General features: G+C 40.5%; 1 protein-coding gene across 1 annotated transcript; it reads right to left on the minus strand.

Moving 5' to 3' along the window:
- Positions 1-7,862: 7,862 nt before the first annotated feature.
- Positions 7,863-25,996, minus strand: ASAH1 (N-acylsphingosine amidohydrolase 1). The gene is made up of 14 exons (XM_050338039.1): positions 25,805-25,996; positions 20,410-20,456; positions 20,128-20,218; positions 18,787-18,873; positions 17,779-17,857; positions 16,812-16,886; positions 15,926-15,971; positions 14,448-14,592; positions 13,230-13,284; positions 12,933-13,014; positions 12,169-12,300; positions 11,804-11,927; positions 11,128-11,184; positions 7,863-10,481 (listed from the first exon to the last, which is right to left on the minus strand). Exons 1-14 carry the CDS (start codon positions 25,979-25,981, stop codon positions 10,392-10,394), a joined length of 1,287 nt encoding a protein of 428 aa, XP_050193996.1. The 5' UTR covers positions 25,982-25,996; the 3' UTR covers positions 7,863-10,391.
- Between the last annotated feature and the right edge of the window lie 329 nt (positions 25,997-26,325).

The raw sequence follows: 26,325 nt of genomic DNA on the forward strand, positions 1-26,325 counted from the left end.
CTCTGGAGAGCACTGACCCTTGTTCTGCCACACTGTGGGCCAAGAGCTCTGTGGCCTCCAGTACAGGCCCAAAGGAAAGCAGCCATCACATAATGCTGTAACTCAGCCCCAGGAGCGTCAAGTGCAGCCCCAGCACCTCTGCTGGAAGTGGTGCCACTCATGTACATTATTGGTCTGGACTAACATCTCAGACAGGGCCAGGGTGCCCTCTGTCTGGGTCAGCGTCACAGGAACTCCAGTTGGATTGTGCCACTTTTAAACAAAAGAACAAATCCATTTCTACATCTAGTCCTTGGCTAATATGGGCAGAATGCTGACTCTTAAAGGACTTGTATCAGGCACAGGTCTCATGACTGTTTCTTCTTACCCTAAGTCAAATACAGAATTAAATTATTTCAAAGGGACTGTGATAAGTAGATAACATCATTAAGGAAGAAGTAGGACCTGAACTGTAAGTGTGAGGTTTGCTGACCTATCAGTTCTCTGGATGGCTCCTTATCTCAACTTACACTGCCTACTTGTACTTGCATCTCTAAAGCAAGCACTACTCTGAAGTGTTTCCCAGTGCCTTGATGTTAAAAGCTTGTTACGCCCAGTCTTATAACCATGTCATCGAAAGAAAAAAACCAAACAGACAAACTCCCAGAAATCCCACAAAACCCAGAAAAACACAAACCCCCCACCACAGAACCTCAGCCATGCATAAACACCTACTTTAAATATCATGAATACATCCTGGGAGACAAGGGAGAAGCCTTTTTCAAGAACAAATCCATAGAACCCACTGTCAATTTGCAGGGAAATTTTAGATATGTAAGCCTTTGATTCAATGGAAAAGGAAATGTCTTTCTTTTACAAAAATGACCGAATTCGCCCTGAATAACAGACATTCCTGGAAAACACAAACCTCTCAAGAAATTTTCCTTTCAGCTACAAAAGGATCAAAATTGTATGTATTTTATAAAAAAACCCTACATAAAATCAAAACAGGGGGAAGCTTTCTCTACCATGCCCTGTTGTATTTGAGGTATTATTTCACTTTGAAAAAATTCTCCTGTCTGAAGTCTGGCAGTTCAGGAAAACTATGGATTTTTAAAAGTTGTTGTGTAGTTTTCAGCTGACAGACAGCAGTTCTCTTTTAGGAGAAGCTGGAGGCCACCCTTGCTAAAGAAAGAAGGAGGAAGTGTAGTAGCTGCCTGCAGAGAGAAGGTCTTTGAACAGAAATCTGCTCTGCAGCTCAGCTACAGTCTGTGTTAAGGAGACAGGTATTTAACTACTCATGTAGATTTTTTTTTTCCCTTTTTTTTCACCAGCTGATGGCATGTATGGACAAGATATTCTAGAAGTCACAGTGTAATTAATCTGCTTTTAAAGTACTTATTTTTTATGAGGATAGGAGCTACCTTTTTATTACAGTGATTATTTTAAAAATTATTCAGTAATTTAGATGTTTGAGTGACCCTTCTGCTTATATCAAAGAGATAAAGGCTATATAAAATGCCATACCTTGTTTTCCCCACAAGCAGAAACTACCTTTAGGATCCCCTTTCTTGCTTTGGGAAACCTACACAGAGTTGATGCTTGTGCCAGCAGGCAACTATTAAAAGCAGAATTTCAAGTTAAGAGGCATCACAATAAGCAAGTTCTGCAAGGTTTCTCTGAAGCCAGTTGCTTCATTAACATTTTCTTTGAGCCGAGTGAGAAGACAAAGTATCCATCTCACCATTTAAAAGGCACTGAACCAGAAAGATTTAGCAGCATTTTTCAGACTTCATATAACCATATCACCTGCAAATCATTTAAAAGCCTTATCGTTACCTCTCTTGTAGGGGCAGAAAACTTCAGGCTGATATTGCAGAAAAATGGCTCCTTTCTTAAGAGCCCAAAGCAACTGCAAAACAAGCTTAAGTATTTCCCAGCCTTTTCCTAGACCTATCTGTGATAAGCCCTAATCATTACCCAGCTGGTGCAAGAGTCCCCAGATCACATTTCATTAGCAACTGAATGAGTTCAGCCTTACGTACATTGCATCACGATAAAGTTATAAATCTTATTGCTCAATGAAATCCACCTACAACAGGCAAGGACTCAAAATGTAGTGACTGCAATCTTTGATTAGTGTTTTCATTAGCATAACTTTAGAAAACTAAAAGTAACATCATAATTAACTCTTTTTGTTGTTGTTGCAAACCAAGTATTTAGTATAGATAATTTACATAATTTGTTTAGAAGCTTTCAGAACCAAACCAAACTGAAAACTAATATCTTAAAAGGAAAAAGATGGAATTTATATGTTTACTGGTTTCTGTATTTTTACTTATTAATTATTTTAGGTGGTTTATGTCTTCAAAAGGAAACAAAGACGATTTTTTCACTGTACTTCTCTGGAAGATAAAGTTATGGATACTAATATTTTATGGGTTAGACATGTGTGTTTAAAAACAATGTTGAAAGGTTGCCAGACACTGTACAGTCCAGGGTTAATTACTGAATTCTATTAGGATTGCAATCATCACATTCCATATCAAATCTCTGCCTCTTTTAGATTTTTTTATATGTATGGCCAGTGGAGGCTGGTGTTTTGTAGTGATGTGACTTATGTCTCCTTGGTACATGTTGCAGCGTGTATTGTGCTTTTGTCACTGCTGTGTATTGCTGGAACTCTGACTTTCTGGCTTACCTGGCACGTGAGTCCATGGAGAGACCCAGGGTATGGGTGTTTGTCTTCACAGGACAGATTGTGGCACTGGCATTTATAATGAATTTATACAGAAGTCAGTGCCTCAGAAATAGAGGATACCAGAAAAAAATCCCTCATATTTTAGCAGCTGTAGCAGGAATTTAGATTTGAAAACACTTTTAAGGTTTAAGACTGCTGTTTAGAAAGTGCAAGAAGAAGAGACTGTAAAAAAAATCCGTGAGATTAGTTCTGCTCTTGCCTGTGATTTATAGTAGCAGGGATTGGTTTCATGCCTTATTCTGGGAAAACCCTGCTGCTGCTCTTTTTTTGTTCCATTGATAAGAAACCATTTGGCAGATACTTACAGCTGAGAAGTATAACTGACACGAACCTTCAACTATACATTTAAAATGTCCACACAAGTAAAATTAAACAGAAAATTAAACATTCCATACCGCAGTTCTCGAGCTCCTTTGTTGTCATGTTACACTGGAAAACGCAGAGGAGCAAGACTACTTGCTGGTACCTGTTGGGTTTAGTCTGTGGGAAGTGTTTACAATAAGTAATACCCGTGGGTTTCCTCACTGGCTGTTTTGAACGGGAAAGTGTCGCGTAACCTCAGTGCTGTTATTCCTGTTACAACCCTCAGCCTGCGTGTGGAAGTGTGGAACCAAATCACAACAGAACACGAAACAGCTTTCTAAATTAAGGAGAGTGATGGTGTGGCTGGTAACAGTGCTTCCAGAAACAGGAAATGGCAGTTCACCTGTGCAGGCTGTGGCTGACAGTTCCAGGGTTGTTCAGCAGGGACGGCTAACCCCCACGTAGCAGAGGTGCTGGTTCAGCTCTGCACGCTCAGAGCAGGAGTGAAAACTGCCAAACTAGCAGAAAGAAAAAACTAAAGTGTGGTCTGAGAAGGCATTTCGGACTGTAGGTAGCCCTGGCACCAAGGGCTGTGGGAAGCAGGATTTGTGCCGGTATGTTGTTGTGATGTTGTGTAACAGAGACATTATTGAAAGTGGGAGCTTGAGATGGGGATAGGCAAAGTCACCTGGCTCAGTTTCAAACCCATTGGGGTGGCTGGGATGTTTATCTGGAATGGTGTGGGCATGCACTGCACTTGTAGGCTACTTGATAACGAGAAGGCAGACAATCAAATGAGCAGTCTCGGGAGAAGTAAATATAGAGTCTGATCAGAGGTTGAAGGTGAAAATTAGTGGGTTGCTGTTTTAGGGGGCAAAGGTATTATGAAGATCCTCACAGAGCAAATGTGCTGTGCTTGGCCCACTGGCAGAGCAGGGGCTCATGTAGAAGGCCTGGTGGGAGGTTGTGATGCATACCTTCAGTAACTGGGATCTGCATTAAGTTTCTTTATTGTCCTCTCCAGGCTGAGCAGCTGCTGTTCTGCCCTTCCTCAGACAGACAGGTAGAAGCTACATTATGCTGTATATTATATTCACCTCACCAACTGATACCCAGCCCTCAGTTTAAAAAATAAAATCTCTAGCTTTCTAGGTCGTAAATTCAAGCACTACAAAATAAAAACCAACCAGGATTATATTAAGAACCTGTATGTAACCTGCTGCCCTGTGCACACAGGGCTCTTAATCGCACAATCACCTCTCTCCTCTTTTTCCCCATGCTGACCCCTTCAAAAAGTCTCTGCCTCAGCTAACATGGGAGGTGTCCATGTTCAGCACTCAGCATGTGGCCCTGAGCCCTGCTTATTTTATGAACCATCCAAACCTCGCATTGCAATTATTCATTTTCTTATCGTTTTCCCTATGGTGCTCTCTCTGCATTACTTACTTCCATCATCCTTGACGGCCTGCTGGGTTCAAACTAAATCAACTTTGTTTGAAAGGGCTTTAGACTTTTTCTATTAGTTTATGTTTTTGTCTTCCTGAGAAAGATCAGAGAATATTTGTGCCTGTGTTACATACGGAGCTCTGAGGTACAGAGTTTGAAATGCAGATTGCTGAATAATTTTGAGAGCCTGAACTGAGAGGTAAAAAATTAAGATTCACTTTACAGTACTTTATATGATTGCAGCATGGCTCCCTCTGTCTTGATTGCCTTTGTGATCAGTACTTCCAAAATACAACGTCTGGTATCATCGACTGGGTACCAGCCAGACACCACAACCTACTGGGTTGCCTGTGCAGCATGTGGCAGAACTGGGGTGAGAATTTAGTTGTCCCAGTAGGTACTAAGACCTGCCTGGTCTGTAACACCACCCTTTCTTTTGCAAGGCATTATCTTATTTACTGTCTTGAAAACAGGAACAAAGCAGAAGCCTTTCGCCTTTGTTATGCCATCCTCATTCATCACAGGAACACAGCCTGTCCTGTGCAGTGAGTGAAACAAGGGATCTCTGTAAAAGGAATTTTGGGATCATACAGAGATTCATATCTGATTCAAAAAGGAAGGGCAATGAGTGGCTATGCTTCTTGGCTTCTGGCTACTTCACCACCTTAGTACACCTCTGAATGCAGCTTATCTTACTTGTAAATCTGAAGAACGGTTGCTTGAGATAATATGTATTTTTAATTTCAATATTCTTTTTTTAGACGATCAGTTTAGAGCTGCTGTCTCTCAGCATAATTTGAAAAAAAAAATGTTGCTGCAGATGGGGAGGCACATTTTGGCTGGGGTTTCAGCTGACAGCAAAGGGTCAGTAGAGGAGCACACTGCAGTTGATAGATCTTCATAGCCTGCCACTACTGTGTCTTCCTGTTCTACTTCTCTTCCCTCTGACATTTTCTGACACTTTGGCTCTTACTTCTCTCTCTTATTTTTTCCCTTCCCTGTTTTCTCCTCTCCATTCTACCTTTTTTCCCACCTGGTTCATGAAGCCAGACGTGGCTGTCTTAACAGGACTGTTTCCACTTCTCAAGGGATGGTGCATGTACACCTCTTGCAGGAATGCAGATGTAACATTTTCGGAACTAAGTTGATGCAAATTATATGTAACTACTCAAAGGTTTAAATACTGGTGTAATTCAGATAGTGGGTGTAGCCTGAGAAAAGACTCTGTCTAATCAAAACTCCTCCAGGCACCTGAACTAAAGTTCTGCTTTGTAAAAACATGATGGCAATGCACCACTTTGTGATCTAATTTTCTTTACTACAGAAAAAAAAATATTGTCCTTACTGAAATACAAAGAGGGAAAAGCCTAGGGATGAATTTTTTTTCTACACCGTTTATCTGCCAAATAGAGACACCTTAGCAAGATTAAAAGAAATACAAGACTAATAATGGAAAACCTTTAAGCAAGCCTTATGACAGGAGTTACCTTCAGTGCAGAATCCCCAACAGAGACAATCTTACTACTGGGATCCTTCTATTGCTCATGCATAACCCTTGAGCTAGGAGAACAAACTTTGCAAAACAAATTAGCCTGAGATTGTCCCATATGCAATTAATGTAATTCAGAGCTGATTCACTATAGATCAGAATATGTCCTGAGTGCAGTGCTTCTTGGTATGTAAACAGGCTAAGTCCTTTATAATTATTGTCCTCTCTTCTAAGAGAGCGTGTGGGAGCAGACATAGTTACAAAAGACCTTTAATTCCACAAGTTACCATTGTCTGAAAAACTCGTAAGCAAATCTAGAGGGAACAACTGCGTGGTCTGCTTGCTGCTTGATCACGGCCTCTGGCCAATGGGTATCCTGTGGTCCCAGACTCTCTTAACAGTCAAGACAGATTCTTACAGAATGCATAAGTATCTGGAATTTTCCTCCCAAGGCAAACTGTGGCTTCAGCCACCGCTTTGATTGAGCATTACTCCTTCTGGCTCATCTTGTTCTTCTGGTGCAAAGGATGAGAGGTTTTACTGTTCAGAGAGCTTGGGTGTGCCTTTGTCACCAATTCTGGTCCTCCAAAAGGAGAAGAGTCCATCTGATGATCCATGCCATAAGCAGGTAATTTGCCTGCTGTTGCCACTAAGATGAAATCCAAGCTTTTGAGCTTCTTCTTTGCATGTCTTTCTCCTTACACCTGTAACCCAAAGAGCTGGCTGTGTGAAAGTGGGACATGTGTTTGTGCTGGGAGGGAGGAGTATTTCACTGTTAGCTGTGGAGCCTGCTGAAAGCTCTCAACTCCTCCCTGCTTGTTCACTCTCCATCATGCCTGCTCACTCTAGTGAAAGTCTTTTTCTTACTCTTGCTGTTTTCCTTGCAGGACATCCACGGGCACTGCTCTGGAGTTTTGCTTCTAAGCAAAGCCTTAACGTGCAACTGACTCTAATGCAAGCTCACTCGCATGTGTGTCCCAGAACTGCTGCTTGATTTTGATAAGATTAAAATTTCTGGATTCTCCTGTCCTCATTAGCTGCAAAAATTTTGGTTTTTTAGCATGGGAGATGCCATTCTTTCCTTGTCTTGAATGATACGGGGCTTCACTGCATGGGTTCCTGAAACTGTAGAGGTGTAAAATTTTCGTGGCAAACTGACATTTTTTTTAGCATTTAAATGCCAATGCCCAAACAATGCTTTATCTGCTCTGTCACACCTTAATCAAGTTTACAGTAAACTGGATTAACTCTTTCTATTTACATCTGCTAGAAGCTAAAACACTGTGGCTGCTTTTCCTAGAACTAGACTATGCAGCATTAATGAAAAAGTATGTTTGCCTTCTTGCTTACACATGCAAGTGTTTTTTTTGAAACCATTTAATAAATATCTGGAGTTTTTCACAACAGAACTAGGAAAACTGTGTAAATCTCTTATGTAAACTTAAAGAGAAAAATATATATAGCTACTTACTTGAGCCGGGGAAAAAACTAAAAAAAAAGCAATCAGACCATCCTCCTGGTGTTTGTGAGCTACCTCAACCATATGTACAGCAAATTAATATGAAGAAACACACCCATTTTCATTATTTCTCTTAAAAAAAAAGGAAGCTAAATGAAATCCTAACGTTGCAAGTAGCTGCAAACACTTCTTCAGTGAAATAGTTTTAGCTCCCATCACAGTGCCTTGGGCAGCAGAAGCAGGGGGAAGGCAGTAAACTGACATTAAAAGTAGCTGTAACAAGAGCAAATTAAACTTTTTGTCTGGCTTTAGAAAACCTTCAGAACATGTGCTTTCAGAGTTGACAGATGAAGGTTAAATCAATAAGCAATTAATCACATCCATCACTTTCTGCATATTAAGAAGGCAGACACAGTAATACATAGTTGTTGGGGGTTTTGTTTTTAAATAGCTTTGTTTATTTTAGTCAATAGCAGGCATAGGCATCCAGGCTCTGGACAGACATTCATGGGATTTAGCTGTGCTTTTGCAATTATAAAGCACGTTCCAGTGTGGAAATGTGGATTTGTCTTGCACAAGGGACATACCAAAAGATTATTAGTTAATGACTGTAAATAGTCTACACTGTCTTGCTCTACGTATGCTAAAGTGGGACAGGACTAATTAAGCACGTAAACTTATTTTTAAATTACAAAGTAATTTGATTATGGCTGTTACACAACTTCATTCCAAATAAATCTGAACAACCCCCTACCAGGCTGAGGTCCGCACTCAGAAGCAGATGATGTGTTCTCTACAGTACAGGCTGTAACATCTGACTTGGCTTAACTGTTTTATATGAATCAAGCGTCCCAGGAGCTGCATTTCACACATGCATTTTTCCCTAATTAAATCATGCTGTTAATTTTGGTTTCATGGGTTCAATATTCAAAACAAAGATTAAAAATGGACTCTGGTAGTACAATCATGCTAACACACTTCTGCTTGCATACTTCAGTTAAAAAAAATTAGATGTACAACTAGACTGGCCCTTTTCAACATCAGTTTACATCGGGGGATGTTGATTTCTGTGTGCTTTCAGTGTGTCATTGTTTTACAACCCTCTGAATTGCTTCTTGCTGTGCTACTACAGGCATTGTTCTCAGGCCTAGAATATCAGTGCTTCATTTTCCTCAACCAGAAGCCATGTTTCTTTATCAGCAGCTATTTGGCAAATAGCATTCTTCTTGTCCCTGCTTCTTCCAGTGCTGATGGAAGGAGAAACTCTAATGAGAACAGAGTCTGCAGTAAGATGTAACCTGGCTACTGAAACAAGGAAGGGACCTCAATGATAATCCAGTCCAACCTTTTTGTCAAAAGCAACAGTCTAGACAAGATGCCCAGCATCCTGTCCAGCAGACTCTTGAAAGTATCCAATGTTAGGGAATCCATATTTCCCTGGGGAGATTATTATGGACAATCACTCATTTTCCCTTCTGTAGGTTTCTTAAATTTGTAAGTATGGGGGGAGAAGAGTTTTAATACCCTTTAGTGTTTGGAACAGGAAGCTGTAGCATCCTGTGTTCTCAGCTTCTGCACCACACTAATACTGTTCTGCATATCCCATTGTGACTGGATGCCATGAACTTGCAGGTTTTAATTGGAGTGCCTTATGCAATACTGTCTGCAGACACCAAAGACAGAGCTAACACTTTCCTTACACCAATGGCAACTTAAAATTCCTGGATCAGTGTGACTATGAATAGCAGCTCTTTCCTAGGGGAGTTACAAGGGAACCACCATATATATACCAGCCCCTAAACTTACTTTCCATTGTCTTCTCTTTGCGTGTTATAAAACACAAGAGCTAGCACTGGAAACTAGTGCCAGCAATGCAGCCAGTGACACAGATGAAAATACTGCTTCCTTATCTGCTTCCTAGGGTATTTAGGGTGCTACTACTTCTATTTCCAAATGACCTTTACTTTCTTAATTTGAATTCTGGCCAATGGTGCAGTCTGACCTGGCTTCCCTTCCCCACTTTCCAAAAAAACCAACCAAACGAAATCCTTCCAAAGCAACCCAATTACCCTATTATGGTAATAACTTTAACTATCAATTTAAGGAACAAATCAGTTTTTCAGACACTGTTAAAATCATTATATTTATATACTGAAAGCCCTTCATGGCACGTGATATGTAACGTGTGGTGACTTACACTGAAGTATGAAAGCAGTGCATGTGTACTTTGGTCAAAGAAAGTGTTTCTTCTTTATTGTATTAGTATTTATTTTTTTTTTGAGAACAGAAAAATCTGTATTAAAAGTAATAAATTTGTTAACAGGCCAAAAAAGAGCTTCAGCAAAAGAGCTTTAAATCAGTGGCAAGACATTTTTGGCTCAGATCTTGTTTTAGATATTTCCCCAAGACCTTGTTTCTGTGACTAAATATGACCCTTGCTAGGTTATTTTATAACAGGGCATATCAGACATATCCTCCTATTAGACCAGATGCAATTCATCTTAAGTGCTTACAAAAGAATAACAGAACTGTATTGTCCCAGATGGTCTTCTTGCACCCAATTCTTTTTCATGCTTGGTACGTGCCATTTTAACTTTGTGTGCTTTAGAAGTATTTTAATCTAAATAAACCAAACCAAACAACAAAAACTAACAAATCCACAACCAACTAAAAACCAAGAATACTCTCAAGACTGAAGAGATCTAGAGCTAACTGCTGAACTCATTTGGCAGAAACGGCTGAAATCACACCACACACTCAGTAGGATACATTTCTTGTCAGAAGTACTGCTGTTAGAAAGCAAGAAAGTCCGCTGTGAAAAAGGGTCCTTCATCGTTAGAAGCTCATTGACATTTCTATGTAGCCATTAGATTTCCGAAGAATGGAGTTAGACGGATGAATCTCTTTCCAGAAATATTCAGACAAGCAGCTTCCAACACAGGAAAGGTACAGGACTACCAGGGACTACAGGGATCTGGGCATTCCCGCAGGTAAGTCTCTGTATGACCATTATACACCTCCATCAGCGTTGTGCACACAGTCAGCTAACAGGCAGTGGGAGGAAGAAAGAAAAAAATCCTCATTACAGCAATTAGTGAAAACCCATCTCTGATATTAACTGAACAGTTCAACTAAAATGAGCATTTACTTTCTTTAGTCAATACCATTCAAGTACGAATTGCCTGTGTTCCTGGTCAAGAATGCTGCCCCCACTGAACATTGTAACTAAACTTTAGAATCCAAAAACTCTTTTTACTCCTTCCTTCAGGTTTTTTTTTATTCTAAACTTCAAATCTGCAAGTTCAGACTAAAACATCTTCTATTGCAAGATGAACGTGCCTGTAGTACGCCCAAACCATGAGTTATATTAACTTGTTTGATGCTAATTACAAAGGCATATATCATAGATTAATTCAGATGTCTGCAGAGCAACTGCTGCCTCAAACCAGAGCCAGCTATGAGGACAGGGCTCAGGCTACCCTGAGTTTTAAAGCTGTAGGGCCTTCAGAAATTTACTATTCCAGCAATTACATTTTGCATTTACAAAGTAATGTGAAATTTGTTTTGGTTTTACATCCATATTTTCACCTAGAAAAACTCTGAATGTACTGCTGTGACCTGTTCCTTAGACATACAGTAATTAGTGGTCTGCCCCGCACTCTAAACTATCTGCAAAAATAGAAGCATTACCTTATTGAGGACAGGCTTTGTGGAGAGAACATCATAAATTGCTGGTAAGGAGAGGTTCTGAAAGAAAATTATACACTGATGTTAAGGAACTATTAGTATAAACGCTGAAAAAAGTAACTTTTTAATGGCTCCATTACATAACAAGATACAGCTGTAAGAGCGCATGATACCCATACACCTTGAGATCAGAAGAAATGTAGGCTGCAAAAACTTGAGCAGACCAGATCTCAGTAGAGCATGGGACACTGGACTGTATTTGCTGTCTGACAGTGGGTGTTTGAATTTCACTGGTGTAAAACCACCCAGGAAACACTTTCAGTGTTTCCTGGGTGGTTTTACACCAGTGAAATTCAAACATACACCAGTCTTTCTCAAAGTATCTCCAGGTTTATCCCCTGCATATGCAGCTGCTGAAAATACTTGCAGAAAACCCACCTAGATGAAGAGAAAGCCCACAACTGGGGGGAAAAAAGAAAAAAAAAAAGAAAAAAAAAAAGAAAAAGCAGCATGTAAAGGGCCAGCTGGCCAAGAAGCTGAGACAGGTTACCACAAAACCGCCAGCCACTTCTGTCATTACAGCTGAGCTTGAAAATAACCTGAATGCTCTGCGTCAGGTCAGTACTGTAACGTGGGAGTTTCAAAACAGCAGGATATGACATATTTGGAGGATTTTTACCTCTTGTGTTGTCTGGTTCAGGCATTTCATTGCAGGTCCTCTACGGTTATCCAATACTAGTGGAGGCTTCCAGCGATCGTAGTTTGTTTCTAACACATACCACGTGCCTTTCTTGATATCAAGGCTGGAAAAGACATCTCGGTCTGTGTTTTGTTTGTCTAAATATATAGTAAGTACATCTATACACTATATACTATATACAGACATGTGGATTTTTTAGGCTTTTACTTCTTTACCATTTTTCAATGATGGTAAAGAAGTAAATTTTTGTACAACAGAAGTCACAAGAAATCGAGGACACAATTATTGGTGGAACCTGTACTCTTCTGGAAGGCTGAGCTGGGTGTCAGGTCAGGCATACTCACTCCCAGATATCCAGAGCAGCTGTCCTGGAACGAGTTATCACACACCCTTCTCCAGAATTTTTTCCACCAAGTATAAAGTAAGCTGGAGCCAGCAGTCTTGTTTTGGCCAGTTTGTCTTTTGCATCCTGGTAACTGTGGATAAAGTAGTGTTGGACTATTAAATGCTATAAATGGTTCAAGTACTGAAGAACAAGTTACACAGACCCAGGAAAAGTTTGGGTCGATACTAGCTTGGTCTTTCTTCCCCTTTCATGCACATATGAGGAGACAGGACCACAGTGAAAGAACACATTTAACCAAAGCATCTCTACTCATTTTGGATCTATAGTATGGTTGTTTAGAGGTGCTCTTTGTGCTTTTTCTACATTAAAACATGAATAAAACAATGATGACATACTGTGTCACATTCCACTGAAATAACTGCACGACAGCTTTGTTTCTGCTTACTTCCTATAACATACTATATACTTCCTGTAACACAATATCCAACTACCTGTCAGATTTGTTTTGATGCAGAATGCTGTTATGCTTTTAGATACCAACAGGTTCATTAGAAAAAAAAAAATCTGAGAAAAAAATTTGAGGGATCATGTGTGATGCCTTGGCCCCCGCTCCAGAGTACCAGCAAAACCAGAACAATTTAATGTTAGGCACACTAGGAAGGTGTCTGTATCACTGGATACGAAGCATACATCTACAGTATTCATGCTAGCTGAAAGCAAAGCAGGTTAAAGCAGTAGAATATTTAGAGGGAGGGGAAATACCTTGTAGCATTCTCTAATACTGTTCTGGTAAGAAAGCCCATCCACATGCCGTCTCTTCTACCAAGAAACCATTCAAAGATTCCTGCAAAATATCACTGGTTACACTAATTTGTTTTCAGATGGTTCACTCGTGCAATTACCACTTTCACAGCCTTTAAAACAAGCTGTGTTTTATCTTACTCTTCTGGTATTCACCATTTTTATTAAGGAGAATATTAATTATTTATTAAGGTAATTGGTATGCCCAAATTCTGGAAGACTTGTACAGAAATAATGAAAGAAATGAGCGTTACTCACCCACATAACCACCATCAAGACTGAAACGCTCATTCATTGTCAGTGTGAACAAGTTCTGAAAAGCATTAAACAAGGCAACCTTCATCCATTGCCAGTTCACTAGTACCAGTAATAAACAAGAGGCAGCACTGCAATTTAGATGCCAACTGAGCTTCTTGTTTGTTAGACTTTTCCCCTGTGAGTAACAGACTGCAAGATCAATCCCATGTAGAGAAGAACCTAATTTATCACTGCCTGAATAAGCAGAAACGATAATTCATAGTTTTCTGACCTGACAGAGCAATCAGCAAGGCGTGCTTCTATGCTAAGCAAGTCAGGCCAAGCCTGTGGCCATTTTTTCTTTTGGTCTGTGTTGCATCACTGAGTTACTAGTTTTCCTTTCCCTGCTGTATGTCACCTTCTTCTCAGACCTCTGCATACTATTCCAGTTTGAAGTTTTAAGTCCCAGTGCTAAGTACACCCTGATACGTTACTGGTATTCACATGGGCGTGCAGCTGCACTTGATTCAATCCATGCTACTTGCAACATGCAATTCAAACTCAAAGCCCCGTCCCTTCCAATTGTTTCTTTCAGAGAAAAATGGAATTCAGCTACACTCATATTCAGAATAGACTCTTCCCAATTTATTTGAGCAGAAGACAAAAATAAGCGGATACAATGGAGGGGTTTATTTAGGAATGCTCTACTACAAGAAGGGCCACCTATAACAGAGGATAAAGGGAGAGCATGTAGAAAAGGAGAAGCTGTGGAAAGCTGCAGACCCTGGTATAGTTCTGTACAGCTGGTTTTTAAGATGCAGATAACCCTCAGATTTTAGGTACCTATTAAACAAAAACCCAACCAGAAAATATTAAAATTTAGGAGTTCTTTTTCTACAAAGGTTTGGTTAAGAATTAAAATAGCACAAGTATGCTGTTTCACCTCTGGGATTACAGCAGTACCGATTAGCTAGCAAGAAACTCTAACCACTTGAGCCCTTTATAATCACTCCTGTTCATATTCAGAATTCAATGCTGTTTTGAAGAATTCTGTAAAGAGAAATATTTCATTTAGGCTATCTCCTTTCACAAGGAAGATTGCAGCACTGCTTTCTTTTATCTTTTTTCAAGTATCTATGCTGTGTACCAGAACAATTAAGAGATCATTTATTAAAAAAACAACCCAAGAATGCCTGAAGCATTCTTAACAAACTGACAAGGCCCCTTTCCCATACTTACTGGTTTGACTCCAGACACCATGCCTATGTATCCTGCAAAATTTGTAGACTTGAATACTGTTTTGTTGTTTCTCTGGAAGTCCAGGAGTACCACTAAAGGCTTCAGTTCCCGAGTTAAAGTCCAGGAGTTATTTTTAACATCCCACCTGCAGAATACAGTACATAATTTGAAACTTCCCTCTCTCAGTAGCTTTTAAAGTCTCCCTTCACAGCATGCAGGCCTGCTGTGTGCGATGCCTACCCTCTGATCTTACTCATGTCAGGCAACCAGTGCTCCACAGCTACCTGAGCAGCACCAGCAAGGAACAACTAAGAAGTCTAAACAGACAGGCAGGCAGTGAAAATAGCCAAGTTTTGTTTGAACTAAGAGCACATACAGTGCTTAGGATTAAACAGCACCACCATGACAGCTGGTTTGTTTTGAACACACATAACTTCTTTCTGCTCCTGATGGCAAAGAGAGCTGCAGGTACTGCCTCTGACACCAAACCTCAAATTCTTACTTTTCAAAGGCAGAAGAGAAACCACATACTACTGGATTTTCTCTACATGAAGGGAAGTCCCAAGTCGACTTTGTAAGATAAGCCAGACCAGTGTGTAGGCAAGAGGGTGATAAAGATCACTTAGCAGATCCTTACATTTTCTGAAAACAAACCAGGCTCTAGGAACAGCTTTGAAAGTTTCTTTAATTCAGGGAGCATGTTCACAGTATTTCTGACAAGTGAGAGAAGTTCAACACATGCCAAACCAAGGGATGGTGGAGTTACAGTTGACAACATGTGAGTTTTTGATAGGCAGGAGAGAATTTTAATGAACCTTTAAACTGAGCGTCATCTGGATGAGTGATGTTACAAAATATACTGGGATAATAAAAGCAAATGCTGAACTACCTGATCATGGGGTATGAAATGAGAACTAAAAGAGAATGCAGTGCTGGGCAACAAACTACAGTGTTTGTATCCAAATGAATGACAGTGTTAGATCAGTGGAATACAAATCACTGACTTCCAAGTGGAAATGATGAGTCATGGGAAGTCTCAGTAAAGTACAGTACAGTAACTAGGGGAAAAGTCTAAGAAAAGAAAAAATCATAAAAAAGCCTAGCCTCAATCTAATCTCCATTTCACTGCATACATTAAAATTGATGCTTGATGTAAATAACAAGACATACTGTGCCTCAGAGATAAGGTTACAGAGGCCATTCTTTGGTTTGAGACAGTTTAAACTGGAGCTGAGAAAAAAAACTTAGTAACACAACTGTTCTTGATGCACTTGGGGCAGTTTGACGTAAGATCAGCAGAATAATCCTTTTCATTTCAGCCTTTTCGCAAAACGCACAATGCAGAATTACTTGTCACAGTTTTAACAACATCCAGTTCATCAGTTAAGACTCAAAAATTGCATGTAGAAATTTCAAGCTCAGCTAGCTTTTTCTTTGGGTTAAAAAGAAAAAAAAAAGTCACAAGTTTAGGTACTTACCCTAGAAAGAGTCCAAAATCCAAGTTTCTGGCATGGTACAGTTTTCCTATACAACAACAAACAAACAAATAAATAAATAAGACTTTTTAAAGAAAGAGACAAATTTCAGCTCAGAAACACAAGAAATGACTAAGCAAGCAAATACCTGGGAAAGTAAGCAAGGAAAATACCATTTCTAGATGCCTTTTTCATAGAATAATGGTGGGGGTTTTTTGATCAGAGAAATGTTTTGCCATAACTGAGATCAATTAATCCTGCAGACTGCTGTCTATCTGAGCCTCAGACGCTTTCCACATTTCCTTAATGCAATGACAACACCTTGAGCTTCCTCTAAAAGTGAGACATTTGTAAGCTGTCTGAGAATCCCTTAGAAACTTCCTAAGCTGGAACTGATGTAGACAAAGGCTGCAGAACTGAGAAGGAGAATGAAAGTCTCCCTTCTTAAAAGAGACAACCCATTTTGTCAACCTCTAGCACCATACATAAGCAATAGACAGAAACAAGATGCAAAATCATGCACGGCACTGAGAGAGTTTCAGGTGTCTAGCTGGTGTTTCTTTCCCCTAAGAAAACAAACACCACCTACTAAAAAAACCCCAACCAACCAACCACAAAACAAAAACAAAAGATCCCCTAAACTGACAAACAAAAAATCCAACAAAACCAAACCCAAAACACCTTTGAAACTATTTCTGTCCTTTTTTTTTTAACCTAAGACACCTGTGATTTCTTATTCCCTTTTCAAGGAACACCTTTTTATTATTCTTGCTTTTAGTCTCTTTACTAGACCCTTCTGCCTGCAGCTGAGGAGGATTGTATTGTGTAATTGAGGTGGAACCTCTTCTATATAAAAGAAAACTATTAAAATTATTCTGGGTTACATTACCTGTGTTATCTTCCGCCACTATTGATGTACATACAGTAAAAATTTCATAAAAGATGTTAAAAATAACAATTTCCCCTAGAACAAAAAGAAACAAAGTTCAGTAGTTTGAAACTTTTGCCATGAACAGGAAAAAAATGGTTAGAAATAAGCATACTGCAAAGTTCAGTATCCTGTTGTATTTCTGTTCAGAATTCCTGTTTAAATCTTATTTGATCTTCGAAATAACTGGTTCAACAAAATCAAGAGATTTCTGAAAGGCAAATAGAACGATCAGAATCCCTTGGCCTTCTGCCTTACTATAAAGAAAGCTGACAGTCATTGCTACTTCCTCCTCTGGAAACCTCACAAGGAGCTAAAAAATCCACTTAAAAGAAGAAAGCTGCTCTATGTACCCCTACTCCCATATAAGAGCAGCTGCCTAGCACCAGGGGTAGTGCTCCTGTATGATGCAAGCAGTGGGAACAGGCCAACAGTCCTTCTCTGTCTCAATTCTGAAAGAATTCAGAGCTTACTTCTCACCTGGAATGGCATTCTTTTGCAGGAGGTGCAAAGGCAAGGCAGAAGGAAGTGGTAAGGATCACAAGGGAAAGAAATCACAGCATGAGACTGAGCTTGCCCCTTTGTATGTCAACAGCAGACACACAGATGAATGATGAGAATAAAGGATTCCCCCAAGTTCTGGTGCACAGCAGTTGAGACCTGCTCCAGTTCCCAAAACTTATGAGAGAGAAACTACAGCTCTACAGAGAGGTCCCAGCCAGATGAAAGGCTTATGTGATTTTATTCTGTTCTCTAAAATACTGTTTTTATTTAGTGTGAGACGCAATTTATTGCTTCACCTACTTAATTAATAATTTGTTAAGGTCTCAGATGCCTACAACTAACTGCAGACTGGTAAACATACTAATTCTAAACAACTCTGGATTCCTGGTTTTCCACTATGTCAATGAGTGTTGAAAACTATTACCCAAAGGAATCCCAGATGAATTTGCAATCCCCTGGAGTTCTTCATTGAAAGGATAAGGAAGTGTGGCGGTCAGATGAGCCTGAAAAGGAAAGTTTTGTATTGATGTATGTTTAAATTAACACTATTTTGTTACTCCCCAACAGGTACACCCTTCTCACAACTACTGAGTATTTAATTTCTCTGCAGCCAGTAGAACTTGAAGATGTTTGTAGAGTCCTTTGAAGACAAGTACATACTTAGGAAAAGTAAAAGCTATTTCTTATCAAAATACTGACGTGAGCAATGGAAACTAGCACAGTATCTCAGCAGCAACAGATGGAACAGAGTGAAGTGGGACTTGTATATATTAAAAGCTCAACTGGAACTTAGTTTAATGTCAGTGTTTACCGGCATCCCTAACTTTCCCACACTGGTATGACTACCTGCATGTGCTGCCTGTATGCCAACCCCACTCAGGCACACAGGGATATGCTGCAAATAAAGATGGGGAAGAGATCTGACCTTAAGCTGTGTCTACCGCTACACTGCTTTCCCCTGTCCTGATTCCATGCCAAAGCTTATTTTAATCTGAATTAGATGACGCATGGTCAAAGTTGTCCCTGTAATTAGACTGTTATTACAGTTTTCAAAACCTGATTTTATGCTAATGTTTAAAAGGAGTAGAACATTGCACAAAGAATTCCAGGGAAGTGTTCTCCTACATTAACTAAGTCAGTAGCACGTTTGCCTAGCATGACTAGTCCAAACTTCAAAAGATCTTGGAGAAAAATTAGAGGGGGAAGAGACACATTCATTTTTTGTTTGACGGTTTCAGAGTAATTCAGAGTTGACAAGATGGCGAAATTTCAGAGTGACTCTTTAAAACAGCATTACTGTTCTTTTCTGGAAGTGGAATTAAGAACTTGTAAATTAGGAACTTTTGAAGTTCTTAACTGCCAAATTTAGTAGCATTTTAATTCTGATAGTCAGAGCATACAGTAATAAAATAATTAAGCTGAAAATACTTACTATTTTGTTATCCACTATGTCAACAACTTTGCCGCTGGGGAAGAAGGTATTTGCTATATCTTTAATATTCTGGACCACAGTCTTCAGCTAAAAAGAACACGGGCTTTTACTGAATAGAAACTCTTAATCGTAAGAATTGCTAAAATATTAAGAGAACCCCTTCACAGACTTTTCAGAAAAACATTTTGTTGAGAAAATACTTATTTAAGTAAAGTGCTAAATGTGGTGTTCTTGGTGAGAAAAACACCTCCAAACCAACAACAGAATCACTCTTCAAGCTTTGCTCAAGTAACTTTCTAGATTAGTTCCAACATGTCCTTCTGCCAGAGAAAATGAATTATAGGAAACCCACCCTTATCTTGTGCTCCTTTGATCACATTTTAATACTCTGCACTGTTCTGTCTTTCAAAATGTTAATTACAAGCTCTTTGCTTAAGCACTGATATTTTCAAAGGTAAAAATACTCGACAAAGTTCTTATAAAAAGTACATGCTTTCCATTTGCGACACATGAATGGCCACAAATAACAGTTCCTTTCCATGTGATCTAACTCCAAAGTACACAAGAGATAAAACCTTTCAGAATTTAAGGTGCAACCTGCAGCTTCCAACACCCACTGGTTTAAATGAGACTTTAAAAATAAATATTAGCATTGTAAGGAGAATTTGTCTGGCTTTCAGAGTTGAAAGCTCAAGGTCGGCAGAGGTATAGCAAAAAGCCCTGGCCTTGTCTGAGAAACAAATTATTACTGAATTGAATTTTTAGCAATCTTCAGAAGAACAGCTGTTTTAAGTAGTTTGAAATAGAATCAAGTCTATAAAAAAATATTTGTGCTGTGTAAACACCAGTGCTACAACCAGCATCCCTGAAAAGGGCAGGAAGTTCTTAATTTCCCCCTTGTCATTTCACCATCTCATGCAGTGTTTTAAGAGAAGCAGGGAGGTGCAGAGGAGAAGGGATGCTGGCTCAGTTTCACTTCAGTTTACTGAGGCTGTTCCTTTGGTGTATTCCTCCCCTTCATCCTGCACTGCTTCATCACTAAGGAGATTTGATAAATCAAATGGCACACACTTGCTCTATGGCACAATGTTTTTTGTTCCTCTACATCCCAAACATCGGTGCCTCTACATTTGATGCTGCTAGATCAAGTGTTGAATGGAAAAAAGAAAATTTACTCAAGCATTATTTTAGGCTAGAATCATATTAAAAAAGTCAACTCAAAATATTATCCTTTTCATATAGTTTTAGCACCTGTATTCCTTTCCAAAACTTTTCTCAAAATAAAAGGCCATGTGCTAGCTTTACACCTGCTAAGCTTCAAACAAGCTCTGCATATCCTACCTCTGTCTTTTTGTCCTGCATCAAGTTATCCCATCTTTTGCTGGGAGGTAAATCGAGATTTATGACATATGTGGGTATATTCCCTTTGAACCTGAAAGAAAAACACCAGAGATCAAATTTAAAGAAGGCTCTGAAAAAAACATTTGACAAAATAGGTGCTTCCCACCCGTAACAAGCATTTTCTAGATCTGCAACAGGAACGAGTTTCAAGAAGAAACCCTGTTCAGACTTGCAAATCACGACTTCTGTAATTTGCTAGACAAGTTGAATCAGATTACTTACGTTGGTCCAGAAGGAGGGTACATTTTACTCCTGCACTCTTCTCCATACTGTAAAGACAGTGAAACATTACTCTTTAGCTTCTTTGTTAAAACACTATTATTCTAGCAGACTTAATTTTGAATTAAACCTTTAGGACTAATCAGTTCATTCAAAATCTTGGGACTTTGGAAAGGGTGCAGAGGAGAATAGTAGAGGTAGGGACAAGCAGCAACTTCCCCATGCTGTCTGACAGACCTTCAGACAACTTGCCTAATGTAGTCCAGGGCAAGCACAAGTTCATGGTAAAGATACAAACCCACTTTTACTCAGCGTGATTTAAAGAAGAGCACTTCAAAAGCATATTCTTTACACAAGTTCAGAAAACTGAAATCTCAGTATGGACCAGTTTGTTCTGTCTTTCCAACTCATCATCCCATTTTACAGCATCATTCATAATTATGTTTAGTGTGAAGTTTCACTGTGTAGCTGGGGTAGGGAAAGCACACTGAGCTTTGGGCATATTACTCAGCTGGTGGAATGAGCTAAACTGCAGGATTTTTGATTTAGTGTGGAAAATGCTGCTGAAGTGGTGCTAAACATTATGAGAGGTGCATTTCAGGAATATAACTAAAAGATAGTTACCATCATTACTGCAAGCATGGCTAGTTACAAATGAAAGCTCGAGGACTATATTAGGTGTACTCAAAGTGAATGCAAGGGTGTTTTCCCATCATTAACATAAAGCATGCATATAAATACATAAACATATGCATATATACGCCACAGTGATAACTGCATGTTTTACCCAGTGAAATACAATCAATTGCCTGCTAGGTGCCTGTACTTCTGCTTCAAGACAGTTGAGAATAGACCAAATTTGGTCCCTAAGCTATCTGAGAAGTTCAGTAAGCTCCTTAAAGCACAATATGTCCCACTAAATAAAAACCAAAGGTACATGTGCTGTTTTGGGAGTCCACACAAAGGTTCTCAAAGCAAAGGGTTTAAGAGACAGAACAGAAACACAAACATGCAGGAATCCTTCCACCACTTCCCTTCCTCCCTACCCTTCATTTCAAATACTTATTTGGTTGTATTAATTAATTACTTTATGAGTGTGTCCTTATAATGCATTCTGGCTCCAATGAAAACTGAGACAAGATCTCCAGCGCCGACCTAACTGAACAAACTAAACTGGAACAAGCTAAATAATGTCCATGTTCTCTTTGGTCTAATCCCATTATCTGGTTTTAATGCATTAATATAGAAAACACAATGTCTTACACAATGCCACAGACTTTAAACACTGGCCTAATTTGTTACAACTGGAAACAGCAATTCTAAATTGGGATTGCTTTTTGTGTGTTATCATGTGCTTTCTCTTTGTATTGTTTCCAGCTGCTGGGAGAAAGCATGAAATGAATTTTGGCTTTCCAAGACGTGAGACGAAGGTATAGGACCAGCAGCAAAGTGTTTCCTAGATTTCACTGCAGTGCTGCTGTAGCCTTTGCCAAGCTGGAACAAAAGGTCAAAAGCAAAAGGCCATTTCATTTTCAAAATGAAGAAGTGTCAAAACAAGGAGGGTAGGGAAGGATATCAGATGACTAATTAGGCAACAAAAGTCACAGGCTTTGTACAAAGCCAGACAAATGCTTAACAGTATTGATGCAGTTGTCTTGTGAAATTTTCCATCCTGCAATACTAAAATCAATCCAAAAAAGTGACATTACACATGCATCCTACTGCAATGGGTGCACAGATCTGGACCTTCAGGAAAAAGCTGCTCTCAAAAATATGCTTCTTGACAGATAATACCTGCAACAAAAAATTATCTAAAATGGATGAAAGTTCAGTTAATCTGTCAGTAAAGCCCATGCACACATGGAGGAAACAGCGGCAACCATGTAAACTGATTTCAGAGGACTGCAGGTGATGCTCCTGGTGCTGTCACCTGTGCTAACACTCCTAAATGTGACATAATGTCACTTCTGACACTTCTTCCTGAGACTTTAATCCTGCATTTGCAGCTATTTTTATCTTCCCAGCCCTTTGCAACCTAAGCCACAAAAGAGGTGAAGAAAGAGACAGTTAAAGGGGGAGATAACAGAAAATGTTTCCTCCTCACACGCAGTAATTTTAGATTCCTCATCTGCCTATGGATAAAGCAAGCTAAAGGAACCAATAATTCCTGAAACAACACATACATGTTCCAAAACTGCTTGATTTTAGGTATCTGAAGAAAGTCAAGATTATTAGTAGTTTCTTTAGGTAAACTAATATATCATGGAATCATAGAATATCCTGAGTTGGAAGGGACCCACAAAAATTATCAAGTCCAACTCCTGGCTCTGTGCAAGACACCCCAAGAATCCCACCATGCGCCTGAGAGCATTGTCCAAACGCTTCGTGAGCTCTGTCAGGCCTGGTGCTGTGACCACTTCCCTGGGGAGCCTGTTCCAGTGCCCAGCCACCCTCTGGGTCAAGAACGTCTTTCGACTATCCAACCTAAACCAGCCCTGACACAACGTCAGGCCATTCCCTCGGGTCCTGTCACTGGTCACCACAGAGAAGAGATCAGTGCCTGACCCTCCTCTTCCCCTTGTGAGGAAGTTGTGGAGTGTGATGAAGTCTGCCCTCAGTCTCCTCCAGGCTTAACAAGCCAAGTGATCTCAGCCGCTCCTTGCATGACTTCCCATGGAACATAAGCAGAAACTTAAAATGACAACCAGAAAAGTAGGAGTGTTTTGGCTGCTGTTTTTCACACAAAGTTTTAACAAGGAACAAAAAGTTGTTCCCTTCTGCAATCAGCTAAAGAGTAACTGTAAATCTTTCTGATAAGGTAAAAAGAAAAAAAGACACCGAAAGGATTTTCTTGCATTAACAGAAAAAACCATCAAGCACTTTTTATAAGCAGAATGAAATAAGGAGCTATGAAGTTACTGCTGTGGTCAGCGAGATTCTCCTCTCTGCAGAGGCTTTACACCAGAGAAGGAACAATAAATGCTGTCCAAGAGAAGAAGGAACATCCTTCCAGCATGACAGAATTGCTGTCACTTTCCAACGTGACAAGCCAGAGGTGGTCCCCTAGAAAAAGTCAGCAGAGGCTGGCTCCAAACATGAGGTTTTCACTATAAATTTGCTTTTCAAACATGTATTGAACCTCCTAGGAGGAATACAGCTATTCATGAATGGCGACAATGCATTTTTTGTTTTGTTTGGGCTTTGTTTGCTTTTTTAAAAAGAACCCCACCTCGTGTTGCCAGTTGGTTGCATATTTTCATTATCTGATGTACTGCTTACTTTCAAACTTGGATGTACATAATGAGGCAAAACCAGACGTGTGGCAGCATAGAATTAAAACACTAAAAGGAAGATAACAGAGTGGAGGAGAAAGAGAACATGATTTGGGGAAAGATGGAAATAAAAAGAAAAAAATGGAAGTAGCACAAAAGGTTTATATTACCAAAAAAAATTGAGTGGAACAGGAACAAAATAGCTAGAAAACTGTTGAGATGAACTCCTAACTAGGAAGAAAAAAATCAAGCAATAACAGTTTTTAATCACTGCAGTAAAGAAAATTAATACATGGTTTAATGACTGCTGAGAAAATATTTTGACACCTAGCTCAATTTCATTAATATGAAATAGACAGAATGTCGCTTTTCCAGTCTAAAGAATGCAAGCACTTTTTTAATTACCCTCCAAAATATTTTTGAGGTGGACCATCTCTGGCATCCTTCCTTAACATTCAGTGTTTCTGATCTTCATATGTAAAAATAAATACAAAATTACCTCTTTGAGTTATTAAATACAATTCCATAGTTTAAGGACATTGCATTCAGTCTCTTTCAGTCAATCTGTTATATTCAGCATCTTTTGGTCTATGAACTCTGTGGCCTAACACATTCTTCTCTCGGCTCCTCTTCTCTCACAGGATGATGCCAAAGCAGCACTCTTGTTGCACTGCAGCAGTTCCAAAGCTGTTCACAGAGTTTAAGAGCGCTCTTGCAGCTCTGAAGGAATGGTGACCAAGCCAATCTAAATTGCAGTTTGGACAAAAAGTTCAGTATGGTTGAGGGGGCCTCCCTGAAAGCTAAAGGGACTGACAGTCTGCACCACTGAGGTGCAATTCAAAACATTTAGCTTCCATGTCCTCTGTTAATGAAAAGAACCCCAAAAGCTGTATGCTGGAAGAAAACAATTGTTTATTCTTCAGCAAATGATGCAAGCCAGTATGACAAACAAAAATAAAATATCCAAGCCTGATATCTGGCAGCACAGCAGCACAACTTGCAACTTGCACACAGAGTGGATTAGATGCAAGTGCAGTCAAATGCAAAAATCAAGCTCTAATGACACGACTTTGCTGATAGCTGGCATTTTTTCCTAGCACTCCATAGCCCAGGATACTTTTGGCTAAAATTCTGAAGGTGTTTTAAGCTGGGGCTGGCTTATAGTATTGGGAAGCTTCTCTGAGATGGGTGGGACGGGACAGAAAGGAGAGAGGAGAGAGAGAAGAAGCGAAAGGAGAGAAGAGAGCCCAGTTCTGTGTAGTCAGGAGGCTAAGGGAACATGGGTCATGCAGATGTCTACAGTCCTTTTCTGCAGTTCTCCCCTCTCACAAATTCCACGCTCATTTTCCCAAAATCAGTATCATTTGCTAGGAAAAGTCTTAAAGCAAAATATTTTAAAATAGATTGCAAAATATTATTTTGAAATCCAGAGATATTTAAAACCTGTCCTCTTCAGAGAGGACGAGGAGATTCAGGAACTGAAGAGATGAAAGACTGCTTCGCTACTTCAGGAATAAAAAACACACCAGGAAGCAACAGCACCTGTTTACATACCCAGAGGATGGAAGCCAGCCTGTAACTACCAAGTAACTACCTCTGCCCCATCCCAATTTCACAATTCCGCCAAAAGTTAAACATTTCACTTATTCAGTTTAAAAAACCCCCAAACAACAAAAGAGCCGAAAGAAGAAGAAACGACATCCCCAGCCCGCCTACTCTACACTTCTCCCCTTGGGTGAGCTCCAGCAAATACCCTCAGCAGATTCCAAGGTGTCCGTACTTCCAGCAAGCCCGTCTTAACTTTCCTTCGGGAAATCGCCGCTTTGCTGTAACAGGGCGACACTGACCTTACAGACGCGCATGAAACCGGGCGCAGGAGCGAGCAAGGGCTTGCAGCACACACCCGTGGCACAGCCCGTCCCGGCCGCGCCGCAGGAGCCACCTGGAGGCTGCCGCGCCCGTGGGGCAGCGGGACACCCCGCACATCCACACGCGCGGGGCCGGGGGGCTCGCTCGGCCTCGGGCGTGGGGAAGAGCGGCCGTATCCCCCCCGCCATCCCCCGGAGAGAGCTGGGGGCGATCCCACCCACCGCGCCGCCCCGGCTCCCTTCCCGCCCCAGGCTCACCGGGTCCGGCGCCCAGGAGAGCTGCGCCAGGACGAGCAGCGCGGCGGGCACCAGCAGCGCCCGGCCCCAGCCCGCCATCCTCCTTCCTGCCTGCCCGGCCCGGTTCCCTGAGCGCTTCCCGGAGCCGCAGCCACATGACACCGCCCCGCCCGGCAGGGACGGGGCCCGCCCCTCCATCTGCGACAGCCGCGGCGCCGCCGCTCGGCCACGGGAGGGGAGCTCCGCACGGGGAAACACCAAGTGAAATCGCCTCTCCTCGGAAACACTTAAGAGCAAACCGGTGGCACCAGTTTTCACTTCGCTGGGATTTTTAATTAACTCTGTGTCCTTGGGAAGATTTCAGGCAGGCTTCGTGGTAAAGGAGATGCCAGGCGTGCACTTTCTTTAGGAAGACTTTTCTTGTATCTTGCTGCTTAGGAGTGAAGGAAACAGGCAACGGGGCAGACTAATGAGAAATACAGGGCATGAGATGAATCCAGCCATAAGCACCTTGCCTGTTATTTGTTCATTACTATACATAA

Source organism: Myiozetetes cayanensis, unplaced genomic scaffold, assembly GCF_022539395.1.
Source record: "Myiozetetes cayanensis isolate MyiCay16 unplaced genomic scaffold, myiCay2020 scf7, whole genome shotgun sequence".
Lineage (NCBI taxonomy): Eukaryota > Metazoa > Chordata > Aves > Passeriformes > Tyrannidae > Myiozetetes > Myiozetetes cayanensis.

What these genes read in the sequence shown, in the direction of transcription:
- ASAH1 (XM_050338039.1), bottom strand. Translation starts at nt 25,981, where the DNA reads ATGGAGGGGCGGGCCCCGTCCCTGCCGGGCGGGGCGGTGTCATGTGGC. An exon ending in TACCCTCCTTCTGGACCAAC is followed by an intron (nt 20,219 to 20,409) that starts GTAAGTAATCTG and finishes TTTTTCTTTCAG; the next exon opens with GTTCAAAGGGAATATACCCA. An exon ending in GTATTAGAGAATGCTACAAG is followed by an intron (nt 12,301 to 12,932) that starts GTATTTCCCCTC and finishes CTTTATCCACAG; the next exon opens with TTACCAGGATGCAAAAGACA.